A 23,854-nucleotide genomic window follows, 5' to 3' on the forward strand; every position below is an offset into this window, starting at 1 on the left:
GTATCACGAGAATTCGACAATTAATTTATCAGAGGAATAATTGAGATCGTCGGCTCATGGATAGGCTGATAAACGATTTTTCGTTTCACCGTCTGAATTTAATATATTACTGTCAGACATGACATTTTTAAAATACAGCTTTATGTCTTTCAGAAGTTTAATGGCTTTCTAAATTTACGGCAAGCTTTCGCCTTTGTACTTGAAATTTTCTGCATTCGTAGAGAAGATGGTTGAGCAATAAAGTGGTCCTGTTTTCTCACTGTGTACCTATAGGTACATTCGTGTGTAATTTTGAAATAGCCGGTTCTTAATCGTGTGTAAACGCAAATTCTATGATTTTCTAAAAAGTTTTTAATAAAAATCCATAAATACCAGTATCTGAAAAAAGTTTATTACAAAAATAGAGAATTCTTTTCTTATATCTTGTCTATAACCTGCTCCAGAAGGGTGATTAGAAATAGTAAGGCAAGATCTAACCCTTTGAGCACGAACGATGTCATAAAATTGCAAGCCAAGTGAAGAAAATAAAAAAATTAATTTATTCATATATGATAGAAGAGGTATTCAAAATTCTTGTGATCAACATTTTTTCCAATAATTCGAAAGTATGGCAGAGAGTGTACGATTATATACGAGAACATTTCTTTTCGTGTATTTTTAGCTGAATTTCAGCCCTTCGTGATTACTCCGTTCTATGCACCATGTATATATTTAAACCACAACCCCTGGCGTTGCCTATTTCTGGAAGACGTAACGGGTTTGCAAAAGATTACACCGAATAGTGCAAAGAAGCATGAACAGAGTAAATACGCGGTCACAAATAACTGGAAGATCGCCCGCTCGAATAATTCAGCGGCTACGACTATTAGTATTACGTGACAAATTTTCGGGTTTAAATGAACATTGCATAATTGACGTAAGAGTGTCTCTATTACACCTCACCGCTTGAATCAAAAATAGTACTACGAATTCACCAAAAATTCCACTAAAATCGTCCAAAACTGTACCCACGCTATCATTTCCATATACAGGGTGGCCCATAAATCGCTTTACCTTTAAAATATCGAATAAACTTTTTTTTATTATCTATTTGAAAATTTTTCTTTCGAATTTAGAAAACATTGTTATTTTGGCCCACCCATTTCTTCATCCTCTTCTTTATTCCAGTAAACAACCTTATTGAACCAGTTTCCGAGGAAGAAACCAATGATACAACTTGTTTTGTGATCCTTATTTAAAAAAAAATTTCAAAATAATTCTTTTGAAAAATGTATCACAGCGATAAATAAAGATAAACAAGTACGTATATAGGCAGATACTTATAAACGGTAGTGTATAAAAGATGGCTCGAGTTATATTCTACAAATGGGCGAAAAATTCCACTGAAACCATCTCACTAACATAATAAACGTCGAAATTACCGCGTTACATCGAACTTCGCCTAATTTCGATGGTACACAAGCGCACGTGCCGACCAAGTTCCCGAAAGACGAAGAAGCCCGCGTTTAGAAATAGTTTATTGCGCATTCCCGCAGCCATAAGCGCATTACGCCGTTGTATAATAGAAATAAATATTGTATTCAGGGAATGGCGAACTCGTGATCGTCGTTATGTTCCCTCTAACAAGAGGAAACGCGTTGAATGGTTACATTTCGAGCGTGTTCGTTTGCCATGTTCTCAATCTTGAAACGAGCTTTTTCGTACTATACAGACTGGCATCGACCCAATCGATCGAATTGGCGTCGAGTTTCTTCTCTCTTTTTCTCTTATTTTTATCGAACGACGTTGTTTTGAGAAAAAGAAAAGAAACGCGTGTTGCAGAGGAAACTGTAGTTGATGAGGGCACGCGCGCCGGATATCCAGGCGATGCACGTCCCGCGGCGTCCTTGAAATTCCAAATTCGCCGGCCATAAGCGCGCGCCACCGACGATCATTATGCATATAAGCGATCTATGCAAATCGCGGTGTCGAATCGCGGCTGAAAAGCGGCGCGTGATTTATCGCAACGACACGACCGTGTTTTCGCAACGGAATAACTCTAGCCTCTTGTTCTCTGAATCGTATTTTGAGGAAAGAGCTGCAGGTAGTGGAAAAAAAATTTTTCAAACCAGTTACAACTTCTGCTGATAAATTGACGCTACTATTCCTTCTTTCTTTCATGCACACTATTTGCAAGGATTTTTTGTACAGTGTTTGAATTAAAGTGCATCTTATTTTGCTGGACAAATATCGACCGAAGAGAAGTCATTTTAAAATGTCGAAATACATCCGCGAATCGATTATTCGTCCTGTATACTTTGAAGAAATAAATAGATAATTCGATCGAAAAATATTAACCCCTTTGCACTCTAACCAGCAACTCCGGCACACTTTTATAGTGAAACTTTTAAAAAGAAACAATTGTAAATGTTTATGAATTTATTTATGCATATTATGACGCTGTTATGTGTTTCGCATTTACTCGCATCAATGCCCGGATTCCCAACTGCCCACCTGAATACATTTTGGGAAAATTTTTCAGGAACCGTCTAGATCGTCGCGTTTTAAACCTTTTAGAAGCCTAAATATCTTTTCCATATTTTTTTTATTTCGCCTTTAAGCTAAACAAATTTTTGAGTCAAAGTTCACATAGTCGTTCTCAATACCAGGGGTACCCGGGTGCCCACTTGTAGAAATATGAGATGTATATGCCTATGAAATACAGATGCCTAAACACCAACCAGTGTCTAAACAATAATAATTATTATTTATTCAAACGCATCTTTTACATTTGGTAATTGTTACCGCATGCGGTACAAGATTTTCTAGTTTTTCTGGGTTTTTTTCATTCTTGCTCTGTAACGCTTGGTCCATGGTGTCAACTCCACTTTTGCATTTATTGTAATAAAGTCTAATGTTTGGATTCTTCTTAGCATCATTTGTGCTGAGCACGATGACTGCGTTATGTTTTCTCGGCACATAAGAGCAAAGAGTTACTTTTTCGTGGAATCCAAATATCGTTGACAATTCCTCTCTCGTTCTGGAAGGAGCAATTGTTCTAGGAATGTAGGCCTTATTTTCCAACCTCCAAGGAAGCAGATGTGTAGCTAGGGGTAAAAATGCGAAAAAATTGTCCATGCAAATAATTCATCCAGATCTTTTATAATTTGCCGCAAGTTCTTTCACCACTCTTTCGCCCTGGTTGGCTTCACGTGCATTTCCTCTGTTCCTAGTATAAATTGAACCATTTAGTGGGTAGGCATTTCCCGCAACACAGGTCCACCATATTTTGTACCATATACATTGAAGTAGGATCTTCTAACTTGCACCGTTTGTCGAGAGGTTCCACGACGACCATTGTGTTTAAGAAATCGATATCCGTTGGAATTAATAGTAAAGTCTGTTTATATATTTGGAAAACAAGTTTCAAACTTTCTTCTAGACAACAATTAACGTGTACAAATTTGTAAAATTAAGACTTACCCGTGACAAATTGCGTTGATTAGACGAATTCTGTAAGTGGGCACTCGGGTACCCCGTGTATTGAACAACGTTATACATTTCGGCTATTGACGTAAGGGTTAAACAGAAGATGATACAAGAGACATTCGAAACCACAAGGAGAGTAAAAAATTTCACGACGAATTAATTAACCACTGCATCATTTCCCAATGACGTGTTAACTCGTCACCCCTAGTTAACGAGGTAATTTCCGACCAGAATGCAAATTTCCGTATCGATCCCGTGTCCTGAGCCACGAGGATTCGTTCAACCGGCGAGGCCGGGTGAGAACAAACTTGCATAAAAAGTGAAGGTGACCGCCGGTGATTCATGGGGGCTGATGCCCTCGTTGTCTGGCATTCGGTTTTGCTGAGGACGCCGGTGGAGAGCGAGAGGTGGAGGGTCCTTGTAACCAACTCCGGCGCTCGCCAGCTCGTTCCGTTCAATCTTTGTTTTTTTTTTCATTCCGTAAAACACCATGTAATCTATCTCTCTATCCTATCTAGTAATGCGATGAAAATTAACCTTTCTCCTCTTAACACTCCGAAAAAATCCTCAATTGATCCAAACGGATTTAAAGGCAAAGGAAAAAAAAAAGAGAAGCAATTATTTTGTCACGTTGAAAAAGTTCAAGCCTAACGATAAAACGAAACGATGAAGAACCCTTACGTAAAGTGACGTAAAAAACTCTGAAACGTAAAAAAGAAAACAAAGAAAGGAGCAACGTTGTATGTATTACGATCCAGAAGAGAGAGAGTATCCACAGCGAAGCGCTCGGCGTCGCCGCGCGACGCAATCTAATCGCGCGTACACGCCGAAAGATCTGACGCGGTGCACCTACCACTATGATGGCGCGGTGGGGGTGAGGTTGACGCGATGAAGGTGGGGGGAGCGGTCGGGACTCTGACGCAGAACGGGCTGGCAGTGTGTGCGCGTGAGCACGATGGTGGGGAGTGCACATAAACCGAGCATAAACCAGGCATAAACTTCCCCCCCGGCGGGTGGACCTGCCGTCGTCCCCCCACCGCGCGGCCACCCCGTCACTACCACGATCGAAGCGGACCGCCGGCAGACACGATCACGTACACACCGACACACATGACTGCGTCAGCCTTCTCGCATCAAACTCGAAGCCAGACGACATTGGGGCCAAGACGGCAGTCGCGAGTCTCACGCAGCGTGCAGTCAGTTTGCAGGCCGACACCGTAGTGAGTGGACGTACGTCTACTGTCGCGGAACACTCTCTCTTGTTCTACTGTCTGCTCTCGTGTGGATCGTGGGACGATCTACAAGGAACTACAACACAGTATACGTCGTTGCGCGCAGCCTACTGTCACCTGCGCCCATAAAATACAGTTCAAGTTCAACCGTGATTCCGAGCGTATTTATTACAACGTTCGCGCTCTCAAGTGCTATTCGTTTCATTTTCCCCATCGTGTGCCTTCTTTCTTTCCGCACGGAAAGAAATACCGATTTCGTATCGGGGAATAGACAAGGAGACTTCTGATATTTTCTGATATATTGTACGTTTGGTGTGACGCGACACGTAAGAACCGTCTCTGCTCTCCGGTGGGATTTGCTGGATTTATACCACCGGTGGACAGAGGGAGAACGGTTTCCGATCGCGAGCCGCGATAACAGGCGTTATTATGACGGTGACTCTCGTTACGTTGGTTCGACGAACGGGATACCTCGCCGCGCTCGGCCAGTGACTATCTCCGTGGCTCGCGGATAAACTGTACTACGCTTGACCGTTTGCCAATCGACGAGTGCGGCGCACCGTCTGCCTTCGTCAATTCTCGACAAGCGGAGCAAAGTGGATCGCTGTTCCGTCGTTCGTTCGTGTACGACAGAATCTTTCAAAATTGGTGAGTAATCGCAATCTTCCATATTTCATCGACTTTTCTCTCCGCCTCGTGAAAAAAATCCCAAAACGATTCTTCGAGAAAACACAGGTGTGCTAATCAACTCGATACCCGTCGACCGTTGTTTCAACTTGTGCTAAATGGCTTTATAACAATTTGTAAAATAGAACGTTATCTGTTGTGCCGATTTGTCACGCGTTAGGACTTTGAACTAAACACTCTCGCGAACATAACTATCGCTGGTGTGCGTGCTCAAGTGGAGTCGATTTTCCGTTTCGTAGAACTAACATAAATGGTAATAGCAAATAATAAGGCACCGTGATTCGTTGAACTTTCGTCGGTGAACGTGACGCGAATCTTCTTCGACGATCTGTGCAACAATAAATTCGAGATCGATCACGATCGTACCGATTTTCGGCGGTGATATTTACGAAACGACCCTGAATACCCGGAGACTCTGACCTTCGAGAGCGATTCAGGTGACGCAACGTCTAACTACAATCTGCGAGCGCAATAAACCCCGTGCACCCATTGTTTTCGTTACGATCAGCTATCTTATCTCCGTTATCTGCACCTGAATCATGAGCTGTGCACGATCGCTCGAATAATAAAGGAAAGTGAAAAATACAGAAAAAGACGAGAAAATGTTATTTGGTCAAATGACAAGTGGAAAAATAGATAGAGGGATTATCGTGTGACTTGAGGAATATTGTGCGCGACTATGGTTCAATCGGAGTGGCTCAACGAGCGAAGCGAGAGAAGGCTCCGCGCGCTTACGAAAGTCTCGTGCAACGCGTGAGCAACGCGGCAGCGGTCGTTGCGTCATTCGTGACGAAGCGAAGAGGACTCTGATCCTTATCTATGCTTGCCGCGGAGAGTCGAGCTGGACGAACTTTAACGGACGCGCCCGTTCGGAAAATATAAAATATCCATTCGAAATATTATTTCTAACTTACAGAAATTCTGATAATTAACTAAGAAAATATTTCTTTCACGATCTACACGAGTTAGAGATAACTGGGAACGAGTGAAAATATCTTTGGTGAAAAATGAGAAATAGGACTGAAATTGATTCGTCATTGGTGATGCTTCAACGTCTATACATTAGAATTGAAAAAAAAATATATGAGATAGAAATAACTTCTTGATCCCACGTGGGACGCGTCACGTCGAAGACGTCGTTGATCAATCGCGATCCTCGCTCGAAACGGGAACTGTACTCGCTCCCCCTCCCCTTCATCGTTGGTGTTTCGCGCTCTGTATATCCCCCCATCCACCATCGATCCCACTACTCTCCTCTCGCAGCGGCCGCCACCTTCTCTCTATCGTGGCTCGAAGTGGGCCACGGCCTAATTTGCAGAACTCTCAACCTCGTCGTAGCGTAAAGCATGTGTGCAATAAGCTTCACGGACTCTGAGCGAAGGGCACGCACGTGTACCAAGATACACACGCTGGCTGGCTTCTGCTCGGTCAGTTTAAAAGGCGGTCACGAATGAGAGGGTGGCGGTGGAAATGTATAAAAGTATTCGAACGATTTTCTTCGTGCTCGAAATTATCAGGGAGGATAATGTCGAAATGGCGTCCGATATAAATTTCATCGATTTTGATTTATTAGCTCGGTTTTACGATCGTTAATGACTGGTATAAATTTGGCTGTGCTGCACTGTTATCGGTGAATATTGATAATGCAGGAGGCCGATGTTATCGGGCAAATATCGATAAATTTGGATTAAACAAGATACCAAAATGGAAATTAGAAAACGTGCTTAATCGCTAGTATTAATTGTATACGTGAACGTTTAAAATCGTGTAATAAAAACCAGTAAAACTTCTAAACATACATCGAAACATTAAGGACTTGAATGTGTACATTGCACCCTGTTGCACGTAGTTGCGTTATCGACGCCATACCGATCTTACCGACGTTTCTACACGTGTACGTCTTCTTGTCAACAGTTTATCGATACGAGTGACGCAATCCGCAGAATTTGGGGGTCATTACCGTCGATATGTATATTTCGTTGTTGAAACTGCGTAAAATGTCGCCGCCGTACTACGACTCGATGAAAATATTGAACGATATCTATGAGGTCAGTCGACAAGCGGACGGACTTAGCTGGTCCGCATAACGCGCATTGTACGCGCTCGTTATCTTGAGCGGTCGATCTAGATTGTTTGGTGTCACATCAATCCGGATTAGCGGTATCTACGGTTCGCGGAAATGCATGACGCGCGTACGTATTATATTCGCGTGCATAGAGGCGTGCGAGCGCAGTACCAGCGTGTGCATAGCCAGCTACGTGTCGCGTCTGGCGTACTATTCCCCTGTCGATACGGTTTCTGGTGTGTCTGTTCCGCGCGCAACGGACACGATATATAACCAAGCGTATACTATTCTGTTGTGTATATACATAAGTGTGCCAACCGTCTCAGGACATTGCAGATTGTGCATTGCGTCACCGGTCGTTCATCGATCACCACTGCAACTCGAAGAAAATTTTCATAACCAGTGATAACCGCGTTTAGTCAGGTAATAATTGCAACATTTTTGTAACATTACGAAACGCCGAAAATTTCCACGATATTCCCGTGTAAACGTTGAAAATGTGTTCAACAATTCACTTTTAAGGAATATAACGGTGAGACGTGATCGGACTCGTGAGATTTATCAATCATATTAGGAAATATCAGGGCCCGTTGTTCCCGATGACCTTTTCGCGTTTCTATTATGCAACGAAGGTGAATGGTCTAGCATAACACGGCGTGCACGTGTAGGAGTCACGTGGCGGCGGGAGAGCAGCACGGAGGAAAGGCTAGAGCGCGCGTTGCGCGAATTGCGCGAGCATTTCTATGCGCCGCGCCGCACCAGTTGCATCACGCATCGCGCACCGCCATTTCTTAAGCCGGGCTCGCATTGTTTATCAGTCGAAACGCCCACTCGAACGCTCTCCTATCGTATTCCACATATATATATTACAGGAGTTGTCGGAAAATTCTCTTTCAGTTATTCTTGGCTTTTATTCATTTCGTGAAAATTTGCAATTTGAACGAATTTTTTTTAATACAAAAAATTCATAAACTCAGTCATTCTTTTCAGAGAATTGTTTTACTGATATGTCGCTAACGAGATCGCCGTCAGGAAATGTATAAGCCAAGCGTTCGCTGATATATATCTGATCCACGTGTTTGTTACGTAACCAGTTCGGCAGGGAAGCATATTCGCGAGCAGTCGACACGTTACTCATGGGTCACGTGTCGACGTGCTACGAACACGGCTCACGTGGACCGCGTGAAAATTCAGATAATCGGCAATTTACGACGCGGGTGACGCGGCACGAATACCCTTTGTACTTTGACATTGTGTCTCCGTACGTCGTAGCTATTTTTATCTGCTCACGATTCCTTCATTGTTTGCCGATGATTGATAACAAAAGCAACTATCGTCGCGAGTGCTTTATCCATTGGAATTATCACGAATAAAAATAGTCGAAACTTAATCAACATATACAGTATAGAACCGTGGATGATTTTCCCTGGTGAAATGAAATAATAGCACTGTTCGCGTCGTTTTCACGAATAAGAACATTACCACGTATAACACGATTTATTACATAAGTTTGTAGCCTCTATTCAAAAGATAAACGAGCCGACTTATTGAATCGATTAACGTCCGACTTTCGGTTCGATGCTCGTTTATCTGGCCATTGTATAATTTCCCAGGCTCCTGTGTTACGTCACACCTTGTGTACACTAACCTCTATTTCGTTTAAATATTTCAAGATCGTTACATTAATATTTATTTATCTTTAGAACCGTGTTGTATTTACCACCGTTACCGTGTAACCGTTTCATTTAACTGTATCTATTCGTTTATACGTACATGTACATATACTGTACACAGTATGCTGGTTTATCTCAGACACGGAAGTACGTATCTCGAAAACTACGAATGATACAAAAAAATGTTCCGGACGAAAGTTGCAGGGTATAAAGGGCGACATATTGTTCTGCTATACTTTTAACCTTGCAACGACCTTGAAAAGCCCTGTAAAGGGTCGTGTTTAAGTTTTTAAATGGGAAAATTTTTAGGCATTATCATTACCCGATGTACACCACAGATAAAGATGTTTTTCATAATGCTACTACTAGTATGGCATTGCCGAGACATGAAGTCGCAGTTTTCCAACGTTCCCAAAACATTGTCCGACCGAATAACCACCCCGTGGTGTATATACATCGGGTAACGCTAATGCGTTATATATATGTACATATATATCAACGTGTTGGCATAAAACGTTCCCAAAAACCGTGTATTAACAGGATGCGTAAAGCAGCGTATCGGGGCGTGAACAATGAAAACCGTGCAGGAATAACAGGGACAAAGAGGGAGGAGGAGGTATCGTCGGCTGTGTTCCCCTTTTTGTTTTTCGGTTGGCGGTCGCGTTATCGCGGGCCAATTGCATAATGAGCGGGAAACGAAATCGGAGACCGGTTCGAAGTGCCTGTGCCGGCCCGATAACGGTATCAGCGGTCGGTCGGGCTGTTACGTGAGCGCTGACCGCAATCGTAACACGCACGGCCGAGCGGTATCGAGTGGCCGGCATTGTGCACGTGCCTTTATGTACTGTACTTAAAGTTCGACGTACCCGAGGAACTATTTCAGGACCGCGCGCGCCTCTATCACCGCATTTTTGGAACGCCCTCCCCTCCGCCATCTGACTTTGTTGTTCGAATACCGGCGACGGAGGCTTTTAACCGCTAAAAATGTCTCGCGAAAAAATTCCCCTCGATCTCTTAAATTATTCCGTTCTCCTTGTTGTTTTTCTCGAAAGAGAAAAAGTGTGATTTACATTCTGAGAGAAGCGGAGACTTGATCTTCTCATTCTTAAATTATTTCCTTCCTAAAAATATTGTTCCCTTCAATTCGCTTTATATAGATCGTATAATTTAGGACGTCACCGTATTTCTTCCAACGACTGTACATACGCACGTCCAAAGAGGTTCCTACAAACGTTCGACGAGCGAGATTTCCGGTGTTACCTATTCGACAAGATCCTCGGGCGATAAGCGCGCCGCGACTGAATGAAGGGAATTCGAACACACCTCCTCCGCTATTACGTAACAATCACCCCTTCTCCGTTCTCGACGTATTCAGTAACGGCTCGACAGATTTCTCGTATGTACACACATAGAGATTGTAAGCAGAGGCAACGTAGAAGCTTTACTGCGATCGACACGTCATTGAACACGAGGAATTTGGTAAATCGCGTGTCCAGTTCCAGGGTAATGGGACGGATAACGGTCGTGTCCTTAAGACGCTGATAAGATGGTCGACGTTGGGGGGGCGACGAAATAGCGACTGGTGGGGCAGGGGCGTGTGCGTGTGTACAGTGACAGTCACGGAGAGAACAGCGTGCTTTTGTCGTTACATAACCGTGCGTCACGCAGCCAAGTTGATACAATTTGGAGCGGAGAAAAGGACGCGGTCACGCGAGAATGAGACGCGTGTCTCGAGGGCTGATCGTGTACTTTTAACCGTTTTATTCGATATGCGTCTCGTAGATCGTTTAAAAAATGTGCAATTTCTTTTCTCTTTTTTTTATGGAATTTTGTGAAACACCCCTTTGCACCACACTCGCATCTCTATACGAAGTATACGGAAAGCAGAAATACACGGTTAAAATTGATAATTGCACCTTTCATTTCGTGCAGGGCCAGCGAATGCATAAATCCAAACAGTTATGACTCACTTGTGATTATTAATGCAAATGTAACCGTGTAATAAAAAGTGGAGAATTCCTAAATGAGCGAATCATTGTTGACCCATTTCGAGTCATCCTGTGACACGATTTCCTTTCGCAAATATTCTTTTCGCTTGTAATTTCCTTCAGCTGGTACGTGCGTTTTAAACAAAGGATTTCGAAACAGCCTGTGCAGCAGCTGACTCACGGTATCGAATGATCAAGTTACAGTCATATTCTCGCCTATCAGTCATCGGGCGCACCAGATGTTGGATTAACAACGAATGATTTCTGATCCATGATTTCCCGCCAGAGAGATCCGCTATGCAACGGTTTCGTCGAAAAGTAATCCGTCGGGAAGCGACACCCTGGAAATATATCGCGCGAGCAAATTTCCGCGAAGTGCGCGCTACGGTTTGTTCCTTTCGTTCACCGCATTCGTGTGTTCCCCGAAAAGCTGGCGTCAGAGGAGAAACAAATGCCTAAGTAGTTGGCGTTGGGTCAACGGATTCATAACCTCCTCGTCGCCAGGGATTTACAGTTCGACCGTGCATCGCGATTATTAAAAACATGCGCCGCCTTCCCGTCGCTTGATTCGCATTTCATCGTGTCAGTCTCGTGTTCCCCCCCCCTCCTTTTACCCCTCTTACAAGGAAATTTTCCGTATGTAAAGGAAGAAAACACGAGGGAATCGACTTTGCGTAATGACAAAAGAAAAGGAATACGAATTCGACCGATGCACGTGTACTTAATCATTGTGAAAAATTCCAAAGAAAATGATTCATATTCGAAATAAATTAGCAAAGTATTTTTCACTTGAATACGAAAGTAAATGAAAAATGAACGACAGATAGAGGATAAAGAATGTTGCACAACGGAGGTTGCTGATACTCTAAATACCAGGAAAAAACTGGCAGCTTGTTTATAGTGTTCGGAAACGACACCGATGTCGCTGGCCACGTGCGCAGTCCGCAGCTATTGCGCAACAGTTGGGATGAGTTTACACGTGCACGCGTGACAACGAGGCCCGTGTTTCTCGGGCAAGCATAAGCTTTCCTCTACTTCGGAGGAATTAGTTCAGCTTTTATACTAGCGCGATCGCCACCGTGTGACACGTAACCACGAGCTGACCGTCAGAAACGGAAAGATACGGACGATAATGCCGACTACACCGTCAGCGAATGTTTCCGGTCCCAAAACCCGACGGAAATCTAACAAGATCCTGCTTGTATTTTCCCTGACTCGAGTACAACCGACTGATAGAACGCGGTTATTTTTCAAAGTTCAGACGTTTTTTTCTCTATTTATAAGTTTCATGAACGTGACGAGTATTACGCCGTGAAATTCTGCAATTTTTCGTGACTTGCGAAACGTACTGGTCTCGTATATACGCCGATTAAAAATAGAAAACTGAATCTGGGAATCGAGTGAAATAAAAAAAGAAAAAAAAACGAGAAATTATGCAACTGCGTTGCAGGATCATTCATCGTGGCTCGTTCGAGCCGAGTCATCCCGTGTATTAATAGCACTGCAGGAACCAGTATCCCTCCTTATTTACGGATTTTACGTCGAATCGAATGTATTTGACGTAACGATACTTTTAACAATTTTAACGAATCTGTGACATAGAGATTCTTGCACCAGCTCGTAACGCTAGCTCGTAAAAGAAAAACACACGTTACCCCTTCCCTCCCTGCCGGTTGTGTATATGTGCAGACGGTGTCATTTAAATTGCGTCACTTAGTTACAGGGCTTGTGTCATGTTGCGCAACCGGCAGACACGAATTGCACGGTACACGTGACGCACGCGGATCGATCTAATTGCGATTAATAATTCGCGAATCGAGTCGCAAATTCAGCGTGTTATTTTCAGCAAATAGCACACGAACAATGAACGCGTGTTCGCCTGACGTTCGTACGCGAAGGTGAAACGTGATTCCCGCCGCGGCGCGCGCAACACGTGTGCGCATGCATCTTCGCGTATACGTCACGCAGCTGCGCCACTTTCACGTAGATACGACGGCGCACGCGCAGCCCGATTTCCCATCGGGATCGTTCGAATGGTAACGATTGATCAACGATATCATATAATCCGCTTTAAATACGGAATATCGACTCGAACTTGTCAGTTGGATTCGAGACAAACACTATTGATGGATGGTCTTGTAGAATTGTGTGTTTACGATAAACGTATTGGGACATTCGTGTCAACAATGGAATCTTCTTTTGTTTACAATATGATTGCGTCATCATTCAGAAAAGAGGAATCCTTCGTAGGTATACACACAAGAAAGCTAACCTGTATGCGTTAACGTCGTTTACAAGAGGGGGCAATGTTATTGTTCCGTGGAAGCGTGATTGTATACGAGGAAGGTGGTAGCGTTTAACGCAACTCACGCCGGTATCGGGTCAATTCCAACGCTTGTTGCCCAATGCTACGTAATTATTTCGTGTGTGTGTGTGACGCGCGCCAAGGGTCGCTATTATTATCTCCATGGAGAAATATTGACCCCGAACATAGAACGAAAGCCACGCGGCGCACACACAATCGTAACTCTATCGATACGATCTTCGCGTTAGAGGCCAGTTTTGAGCAACCATGTACGAGTTTCGTCACGTTCGCACGTTTATAATTACTGTTTTCCCAGCCGTCTCTCGCCGCTTTTGTCATTTTTATCGATTGTTCGAGGAAACCGTGTAACCGTTTGCGTTGCAAAATTATTCTAATCGTGTCTCTCCCCTAAACCGTTCGATAATTTCGCGTTTAGCACCAGCGTCGACTTCCATTATCCCCTAACGAATCGTTTCGCCAGCGTTTACGAGGGGCAGTAAAGTTTTAGGGCGGCTTGTACGGTGCGTGTACGTTACTCCCAATAAATTTCCCAGTTTCACGAGAAAGGGGCGACAACCTCCGTCCCTAGCGCTACGTTCCTGGTATACAGGCGCACGTGCGTTCGTGCGCACGCCTGTATTTACATACACAGAGAGGAGCGCGTCACGCGTACGAGCTCTCCGGGGCTCCCGTTAGTGCACGGTAATATGCACGTAAAGAAACGTGTAATGGCTAAATATGACTCACCGAGAACGTGTCGTGTATCCGAGTCGGGTGATTCGATTCCTCGAAGTGTATACCAAGAGAGGAACAAAGATGGTCAATTACCGGCAATGGAGATGGTAAAAGTGATTTCTTTCTTTATCTGTAACAAGGTGGCGATATATTGATAGAATTTTCATGACGACAAGGGCTCGGTCGGTTACGCTTTAAAATTAAACGAGATTCAAATCACAGACCAAGTACACCTAATGTATTTTTGCGTCTACGTCTCGAGGACTGAGAATGCCCTTACCATTTTCGTGTCGCTTCCAACGTTACCGATTCAGCATAAAATAAGATTACAACCATAGACCTCCTCTGTGTTGCAACATTAGTAGTACATAATTGGAATTAGAATTAAATGTAACTATGAAATTATAAATAAAAAACTTGTGTAATTGTTTATTAGTAGATCATGCGCTTGTTCTACTGCTATCAAAAGATCGTGAACAGTTCTACCCACGCAATTCAACATATATATGTATCTTTATATGTGGATTTAAGAAAAGATGATTTTTTACATTTGTTGACTTTACCATCTGATGGTTGGATTGTATATAATTTTTAAATTCATCACTTTATATCGCGGAAGGCATAACAAAACCTCTAACTTTTTACATGATAGGCATTTTAGAACATTGAACACAAAGGCCCATAAGGTGTTAGGTCTATCCTGTACCTCGTCTGTGATTCAAATAACCAGATTAACAAGATACGTCATGCGGAAGTAACGTGTGTCGTAAACTTGTATTACATGGACGGAAAATTCGGTGATTCAATAGAAGCTATTCGTGATCGTTTCGCGAAATAACGCTTATACCTATAGAGTAGTATGCACGTAGGATGGCGTGCACTGTGCTACGTGTATTTCGTCAGGACAGAAATTTTCTGTGGGCGATGTTTTCTACTTTGGCAAAAATCATCGGATCGATGGAACTAGCTACGACGCGATATGAGTCACGCGAGCCCAGTGTACGTAACTTTGCGAGTGAAATTCCAAGTGATTGCTCAATTTCGTGCGGGCTTCGTGTCTACGAATACATATACCTCAGCATTGCAACAAGAATCGAGAGCCCCCTTTACCGACCTCACAACCCTAACCCGTCTCCCTTGAGTTCTTTTTACCGCCACCTAGCGAAAAAATGTCGAAATGTTGTTTCAAAGTACAAAACGGAAAAATTGGTACATAATTTGCGCGAGTTTTCACATTATGAAATATTGGTATTAGTCGACATTATTTCGCAGAAATGTCGTTGAGTGGTGCAGCTTTTCCGGTTAACCGTGACGCAGCCAGGTCGGAGATAATTTGAGGTACCAGATACATAACCGATAGCTGGAAGGACACGTGGCGGAATTAGAAAAGAGATCCGCGTATACACGTATTTACCGAGGGATGATAGCAAGGGGCTTCCGCGATATAAGTTGCTGACATTCACTTCTAAACTAGCGCGTGTAGCACGTGGACGTAGGAAACGCACGCGTATACATGATGCAACCAGGCCCTTACGTAACTCTCTGCCCGCGTGCTTCAACGGTTAATTCACGAGCTTGCCGTTTCGGCTTCTCTTTCGCTCTTATTCATACATTAACGTTTCCTTTCGCTCGCACACAGCGAGTTGCAAAAGTTCGATAGCCTAGACTAGTCGAGTCGAGTATTTTGTTTCATATTGAGGTTAAGCCAATATGAGGTATTAATAAAAACCCGTTAAAAGATTAATTTTTAAGGGAAGGAAGAATATTTAATTTACTGAGAACGCGTTGTTCTAGAAATATATTGGGTTGGCGGATATGAGAAAAAATAACAGTCGATCACGAGAGGAGAGTTCAACGAATACAGGAAGCGTGAATAATTGGAAAAAGCATGATGATACGCACCTATTTATAGCCATACTTGACAGAAGATTGTACCGGGGGAAGTCCACACAGATTTCTTTTCTGTTCCATCACAGGCATACACTGCACTAACCACACTTCACTCGCACGCACTTTCATTACTCGAAATATGAACTATTCAAACGAATACTCACGTGCAGAATAACTTTTTCTGCTTTTGTTTGTCGAAAATTCACGAGGCACACGCCATCGTTAGAAATGGCGCTGGGGAAACTAACGTTCCTTCGATTATCGAAATTTTACCGCGTATTCTCGAAAGTCCAAAATTCGATTATTCGATTTCGATTGCTGAATAGTTGCATAGACTACCATGAATAACTCAACTAACAAGAAATTTTACTTACGTTTTATTCTTTCGAAAGTAAATTTCCATGCTACTTTTATTAATAAATATTCAATGATAAAACGTGATAGATAAAAGAAATCTAATATAACCGTACTTTCGAATCGAATGACATTAACGTGCGTTCTCACCAGTTAAAATTTACGCGGAATGAAACTTATCTCCCGTTTCCGCATAACCGGCACGTGTACACATGGTTTCGAAACACAGATATCTTCGTTTTCGTATTATAAACGTCGAAGGTTGAGTAAATAAGAGTTTCTACAGTGATGGATCTAGGAGTCTCCCTTGGGGGGCGCGGGGGTAAAAGTACATTGAGTACATTTTTGAATCTTCTTTTACAAAATTTAAAATTTATATACACTTGTCTGTATAGAATAATTTTGTTTTGTTTTGAAAAGTTGAAAAGTACCCTGAAGCATAATCCTGTGCTAATTTACGATCAATCTGAACCTTTTGAAAAAAACAACTTAATTTGACCGTAGAACTTAACAAATCGGAAAGACAAACAATTGTAACTAAAAATTGTAACTCATTAGTATAAATAGTAAATTTTAAGTGAAAAAATACCTGAGCTGGTATTATGTCCTAGAACTGTAACTTGTAAGGATGATAGGTCGAGAAGAATGGATAAAATCAAAAGTACATAACATACATAGTACATATATTCTTATGCTATTCACGATGTGACGCAATGTGTGTTATCAGACTGTGATCATTGAACGACTGTGAATTTGATCGATCTACAATTTGTTTCAAGAGGGGACAGGGGTTCAGTCCTGAATGCGACCACGATGTGCACTTGTCGTTTCTTCGCACAATTCGTAGTAACATTGTTTCTAGAAATTTTCTGATGGTATTCTGAAAACGTTCTAAAAACTTCCATGCACTAGCGAGCACGTCCGCTAAGCATGCAAATCGCGAACAGCACGGCAAATATATATATGTATACATTGACAACACATGAAGTATATACCTAACAAGTTTTTCAGAATATGACACAATATTTTTATATTTTATTACTCTCGGGAGGTCGTCCCTATCGCCCCCTCTAGATCCGCCACTGAATTTCTACGATGCAATCCGTAAACAGTCGGTATCGTGCTTACTAGCACGTGCTAGGCACACGAATAACTACCGGTTCACACTCGAATTAATGCTCACACATTTTCTAGCTACATAAACATACATATTTGACGAAGAAACATGAAAAGAAATTATTTTTAATTTCTGAGAAAACCTACTTTATTAATAAGTGGGTTCTAGATCGATAATTGGATTGTCGACTCGATTACTCTGTTCGTAGGTCGTGGATTATCGCGAGTTCTTTTTTCTCTCAGACTGATTACAACTAAGTTATTAAATCAAGCATTATCTTTCTTCTTGACGTTTATCGCGTCCAATTAACACGTTACGAGAATCAGCCGCATAACACTTGAGCACATGATGACCGATTTGCGGAAATGGTCGTACAAGAACTTACATAATTGTGCCGCGTGTTCGGAGCGAAGCTCACGCGTACATCATCTTTACATCACAGACATTTTAGTATCATAACCGTCGCGTTTTAATCACATTTTAATATCGCGAAGCGCGCGTACTTCGTTCATTCGTAACTAGGGCAGGACTAGTCATTCTTGCTCACAACTGAGGTCAAATATTTTTCTGCAATACCATATTTCAAAGGTATCTCAAATACATTACGTTATTCAATGTATCTTAAAATTATATAAGTAAAATATCTCATATGGATAACTAAAATAATACAAATAATTATAACTAAATATTTGAAACGATACTTCATTTGATTAAGATCGAACGACACCACTATGCGTAGCGGCAAAATTCTAACCATTTGAAATTTTAACTGTCATGTCAATTCGACAATCGATTGTACCGAAAGTTAGAAACTATATTCAAAAAGTTTTAACAAATTCGACCGGCAACGTTCTTCGCCGAGTTCGCCGACACCTTCAACCTTGGTGAGCCTGACCTTACCCAAGGCTATTTCGCGACTCCTCAACGTCGCCCGGACTGGTATTGTTGGCAGTGCGAGCACGTCTTTCGATCTCTCGAAATTCTTCACCTTTGCCCGCCCTACGCCACTCTCTCTCTCTCTCTTACGACATGTAACGGTCGCGAAACTTCACGAGACGGATATTTAACTATAACCTCCCATAGCCACACCCAGATGGCGTACAAATCATCCTCGAGCCTCCAAAATATGCGATGTATCGACAGAGCACGCCAATGGCATTGGAAATGGTCTGTATAAACAATTTAACGCGTGCAAATACAGCGTTGAGGCAATGATCTTCGACGTAGTACGTCCCGTGACTACAAATGGACTCTTGATATATCTGTGTACACAGAAAGTGTGCACCTTGAACGTACACTTAACGGCGTGTGTATACGCTACTTGGCAACCGTTCTTTTTCTTCCCGGTTTTTTCACTAATATTTACCCTGACAGATAAGAAATACCGTAAACAGATAGGACAGATAGCCTCGTTAATAATACTGAAAAAACAACATTCTACCGGTATGTGTATTCTATTTGAATTGATCAACATGTCGCGGAAGATTAATGATTCAATGGTCCAATTAACCTAAGAATAAGAATCATGTTGTCTCTCTGCGTACCATACATATATTCATTACATATGTGCGTGATGTTAGTGATTAGCTAGGTGAATGAACAATCGTTCCAGGAAACAGCAATTATTATCGAACCGGCTGTTTGATGTCGCGTATCAGACATGACGATCGGCTTTCATACGCATGCGTCATCGGATTAACCAGAATGATTTGATTACACTTCCTAACAGCTCTCTGTTATAGTTATTACATGCTTGGTGTCATCAGGAAGGAATGATCACATTGAGTCATTTGGCGAGTCGCGTTCGAATCAAATCGCGGTCGGCTATTTTGCTCGAACCCGGAAAGGTAGGTCGATCGATATGGATCGTAATCTAAAACATGGCGCGTGCGTAATCGAGGCGACCGAGTCAGAAAAAGGCGGCCAGGGAGGTCAGCTATCTGTAGAGATCTCTCGAGATTGTTTTCCTTCTTCCTGATTCCGTATCGCGCGACCTTCTTCTGCAATGGCCTGTCACTCGACTGTTGCGTGACACCGCCGCGCAAGGACTACATTTCGTACGTGTCTAGGATAACAAATAAGCTGTTCAGTCCGCGTATTTGCGTCACTTTGGATTAATAAATGTTCCATTAAAAAGCTGGAAGGACCTTGTGTCCAAAATAGGAAGCATTGCGTTCGAACAATACATCTAAACATACGTATTCCACCATTTCAGGTTCTGTTCCACTAACGAGACATTGGTAAAACTATAGAATCATCAGAGGCAAATGATTATTAACACGAGCATAGTTGGATCAATTTATACGTGGTACATGATTAAGCTGACAAGTCACCAAGCTGCTGCACGTCGTCATCGTGATCTTTTGGCACGCTGCTGCGCCACTTTCGTCACCGCCGTTAATAAACTCGTCCGCTGTGTTGTTGACTCGAAGAATTGTTTCCTTGCTATCTGAAACTCCAACAGTCGAAATAATATACAGTCCTATTAATCTGACTAGATTTATTCCTGCGTATATCCTGCCAAGTTTTATTACAAATCTTGCTTCTGTCCTCCATAATCTGTGGTTATTCTATTCAGTGCATAACCTTAGTGTTTTTTCACATTGCAGATGTACTAAGAAGACAAATTATGGTGGCAGAAATTGTCGCCCGCCAGAGTGGATCGCCCATCAATGGTGAGACCGCGTGTTTGAACAGCAACATGCCCGCCACCCACTCAATGGCACACGCGGGTCATGGTCATGGTGCTCACGACGCCCATGGCCCGTTACCCCCATTGACGCATCCAGGTCATCATGGTGCCCCGTTGAGCATGCAACAGCAGCAACAACACCAGCACCAACCCCAACACCAGCCACCACCTCAACAGCAGCAACCACCACAGCACCACCATCATCACCAGCCTCAGCAGCAGCAGCCGCAACAGCAGCAGCAGCAGCCGCCGTCTCACCATCACCACGACGCCCAACAGGTGACACACCCTGAAAATTTCCCCCCGAACTTCGACATCAGAAAAGAGCTATTTTCCCAGCGCAAGCAACGGGAGTTCATACCGGACAACAAGAAGGACGACAGCTACTGGGATCGCAGGAGACGCAACAACGAGGCGGCCAAGCGGTCCCGTGAGAAGAGGCGTTTCAACGACATGGTGCTTGAGCAGCGTGTCATGGAGCTGAGCAAGGAGAACCACATCCTAAAGACGCAGCTCGAGGCGATACGGGACAAGTTTGGTATTTGTGGCGAGTCTGTGATCAGCACGGAGCACGTGCTGGCCGCGTTACCAGCTGATCCACCTATTAGCGTCAAGAGGGCGAAAATACCAGCCTCTGCGGCTCTTCTGTACGCTAGAACGCCTAGTCCCGTGCACACCTCGGTGATCCATCAACCAGTCAGTGGAGCAAGATCACCTAGGTCACCTGCACAGCTTTACGTGCCTGAAACAACGTCTTACCCTGAGACGGAGAGTTTCCAATATCCCTATCCTCATCCAGCGATGCATGTGGACACGACGAGCGCTCTGAACCTGTCTCGAGGTCGACGAGCTCAATCTCCATTCGAATTATCCTCTGGAAGCGGAGATGAGGGTCCTCAATTGGTGGTGAACCCAGCAGCTAACAACAGTCTACCTCATAAACTGAGGCACAAGTCGCGTATCGGTGATAAGGATGCGGCTAGCGCGCTTCTAGCGCTTCAGGGTATCAAACAGGAGCCTGGACCAAGAGCGTCTCCACCTTGGGACAACGAAGGTTCCAGCGACGAACGTGATTCTGGGATTTCCTTGGGTGCAGAGTGGACTGGACCCAACGTATCTGCCGTTCCTGAGAGCGAGAGGGAGGTGAAGTCGAGGCTTGACCGTCTTGCTTCCGAGGTGGCGTCCCTTCAGTCTATACTACGTTTAGGCAAACCAACGGAGAGCAGTTTGGTCACGGGACATTCTTTACCAGCAAACGCCACGGTCAGTGGGCCGTGAAAGAGTAACTGGGTCCTCCTGGTGACTCTCTTCGCGGGGCAAACATGCGAAGAATTGTTCTCTTTGCGATCCTCGAACAGATCCCAAAGATCCTCGAGCTGTATCACGTTGGACATGATATATAAGAGACGAAGGAGAGACTTTGTCGATGGTGATTATATGTTCAACGAACGTGTGATTGAAGATTAGGTGGTAGTAGTCGTTTCGTTCTTTTGTACGGTAGAGATTCTACTATCTGAAGCGATTACTACCGACGTTGCAGTATTGGATCCGCGTGTACTTTGGTAGACGACCAATGTCGCGTGAAACGAATCATATACACGATTTCTTATCGGTCGGATAACGGTTAGAGATCGACTAGACGAGGCAAGAAAGGCTACAGTTGGTTCTATCAGGAGGGAAACGGAAATTCGGGTGCGTTTTATTCGTCGAAGGATGCCCTGGTTGCCAAATAGGGTACTCTTCTGCTGTCCACGGTATCGTAACGATGAGTTAGATGATAAAGAAGATGCGACATCCTAGGGTATAAGTAACTTATGCTGTAAGACTTTTTTAGGCTACTACTGTTTCGTTTAATGTTATTATCATTATTGTCGCTAGCTAGTTCATTTTGAATTTATTGGCTATCTCGTGCAACGATTCTCGAATAACTCGATATTATTCGATTCGTATATTGTTATAGAATGGACAGGGAAACGAGCATTTTTAATGTTAATTCGAAGGTCTTCGGACGATTTATTTTTATTTATCATTTATCGTTAATTAAATGTTGAGAGACAAAAAATCGGACAAAAAAATGACTTCGAAGATCTTCCGATTAACGAGGCTTAAATTTCCCTTTCCATATAAAAAAAAAAACGAATTTATTTTTTCGATTGATAATTGGTCGCGCAACCGGCTATCTCACAACCGCCAGTTATCCTTAACGATTTAATCCCCCTCCGTATCGTTATCAAGCAGAGCAATAACTCCCCTTTTAATGTTCACGATCTCTTCTTTTCCAAAATAAATCATCAACCATATATATTGATCATCGCAAAAACAAGGGAAGATTCACTGAAATTCAACCTTGTGAAGCATCTGTCATTTACCAGCGGACCTCTTCGCCTCATCGTTATCTCCAGACCATCCCCATTCTTCTTTTTCTTTTTATACTTTTGCTATTAGTGTTTAACTTGACCGTGTGTGTACATATGTAACGTATAAACGAGAAAGGATGCGTGTGTACATTATTTCGAATTTGTTACGTACGCTGGTGCTTCGTGGAACCCTCGAAAAAAGTGGCCGAAGAAATATTAAGAGCCAAGAAAAGAACAAACGAGGCGCCAACGCGCGTGTTTCTGAGCTGCTTTCTTCTTCTCTCTGTTCGTCGGGACGAAAAGTGAACCGCGAGACTTGTCGGATACCGGGGGAAAAAAAAACAACCGCGCGGTATCCAATGTATTAAGCGAGCCTATAGGTGTTATGTAATTATATACATAGTGCACGTATGCAAGGAATATACATATATACATTCACGTATGTATATATATGTATGTGTGTATGTATATATACATACATACATATAAATACGATATATATTTTTTTCTTCAAATTAACGTATTTTTCGATATCGTGAGAGTATAAGACAAGAACGTGTTAAAGTATCCGTGTGTCCGCGTACATGTGTGTGAGCAAACGCTTTTGTGTCATACGCAAAGGAAAAAAAAAACAGAAAGGGCATACACATCCTTCGATTTATCGAACACCGTCGGAAACGAAAGAAAGCTGTCGAGACCACGCGCCAAATTCGAAGGGATTTTTCTTTTCGAAAATTTCTGGTAAACGTCGGAGGCGTCGATCGAACGCGTAATAAAAACCAAAGCGACGAATTAACTCGAAAATCGGTGTAGAATTCGTTGTAATAATTTTGTTTTGTTAATATTTATTAAAAATAATTGAATTAATTATGATTGGTGGTTCGTCTACGCCTCCCGTCGTACGTCAGTGTGATAAGCCACAAAAAGTTAACCTGAAGCCACTATATTTGTAAAGTATATCTTTATTTATTATTGTTAATCGTTTATGCAGAACTGTCTAAAGTAATGTTTCCAATAGAAAATGTAACGTTAGAAGACATGATTTTCTCTTGAAAGTGCTATTTTTGCATGGTTCTGCCTATGTCACGGGAAACAACTGCGCCAACCATAAATAATCGAGACCTAGATGCGGCGATCGCACTACTTTTCTGTGGCGTTTACAATGTCGAGAGGAACGTATTGCGGACTAGGCTCAAAACTGTATCATGTTCGAACATGGTTCGAATATGTCTCTGAGCAGATCCAGACGTGTGATTGCAGATCTGCGGCGTTTAAACGTTTCTTAAGATTT

General features: G+C 42.9%; 1 protein-coding gene across 3 annotated transcripts; it reads left to right on the forward strand.

Moving 5' to 3' along the window:
• Positions 1-4,646: 4,646 nt before the first annotated feature.
• On the forward strand, positions 4,647-21,518 carry LOC108571662 (integrator complex subunit 3 homolog). Of its 3 annotated transcripts, XM_017933761.1 has the most exons (3): positions 4,647-5,348; positions 20,124-20,485; positions 20,546-21,518. In XM_017933761.1, exons 2-3 carry the CDS (start codon positions 20,144-20,146, stop codon positions 21,482-21,484), a joined length of 1,281 nt encoding a protein of 426 aa, XP_017789250.1. In that variant the 5' UTR covers positions 4,647-5,348; positions 20,124-20,143; the 3' UTR covers positions 21,485-21,518. The 3 variants fall into 3 exon arrangements, with proteins under 3 accessions (XP_017789250.1, XP_017789248.1, XP_017789249.1); XM_017933759.1 differs by having other exon boundaries at positions 20,124-21,518; XM_017933760.1 differs by lacking the exon at positions 4,647-5,348 and adding an exon at positions 7,631-7,875 and having other exon boundaries at positions 20,124-21,518.
• The last annotated feature ends 2,336 nt before the right edge of the window (positions 21,519-23,854 follow it).

The sequence above is a fragment of the Habropoda laboriosa genome, unplaced genomic scaffold (assembly GCF_001263275.1).
Source record: "Habropoda laboriosa isolate 0110345459 unplaced genomic scaffold, ASM126327v1 scaffold123, whole genome shotgun sequence".
In the NCBI taxonomy this organism is placed as follows: Eukaryota; Metazoa; Arthropoda; class Insecta; order Hymenoptera; family Apidae; genus Habropoda; species Habropoda laboriosa.

Bases quoted from the DNA above. Each gene is read 5' to 3' on its own strand.
- LOC108571662 (XM_017933759.1), top strand. From the start codon at position 20,144: ATGGTGGCAGAAATTGTCGCCCGCCAGAGTGGATCGCCCATCAATGGT.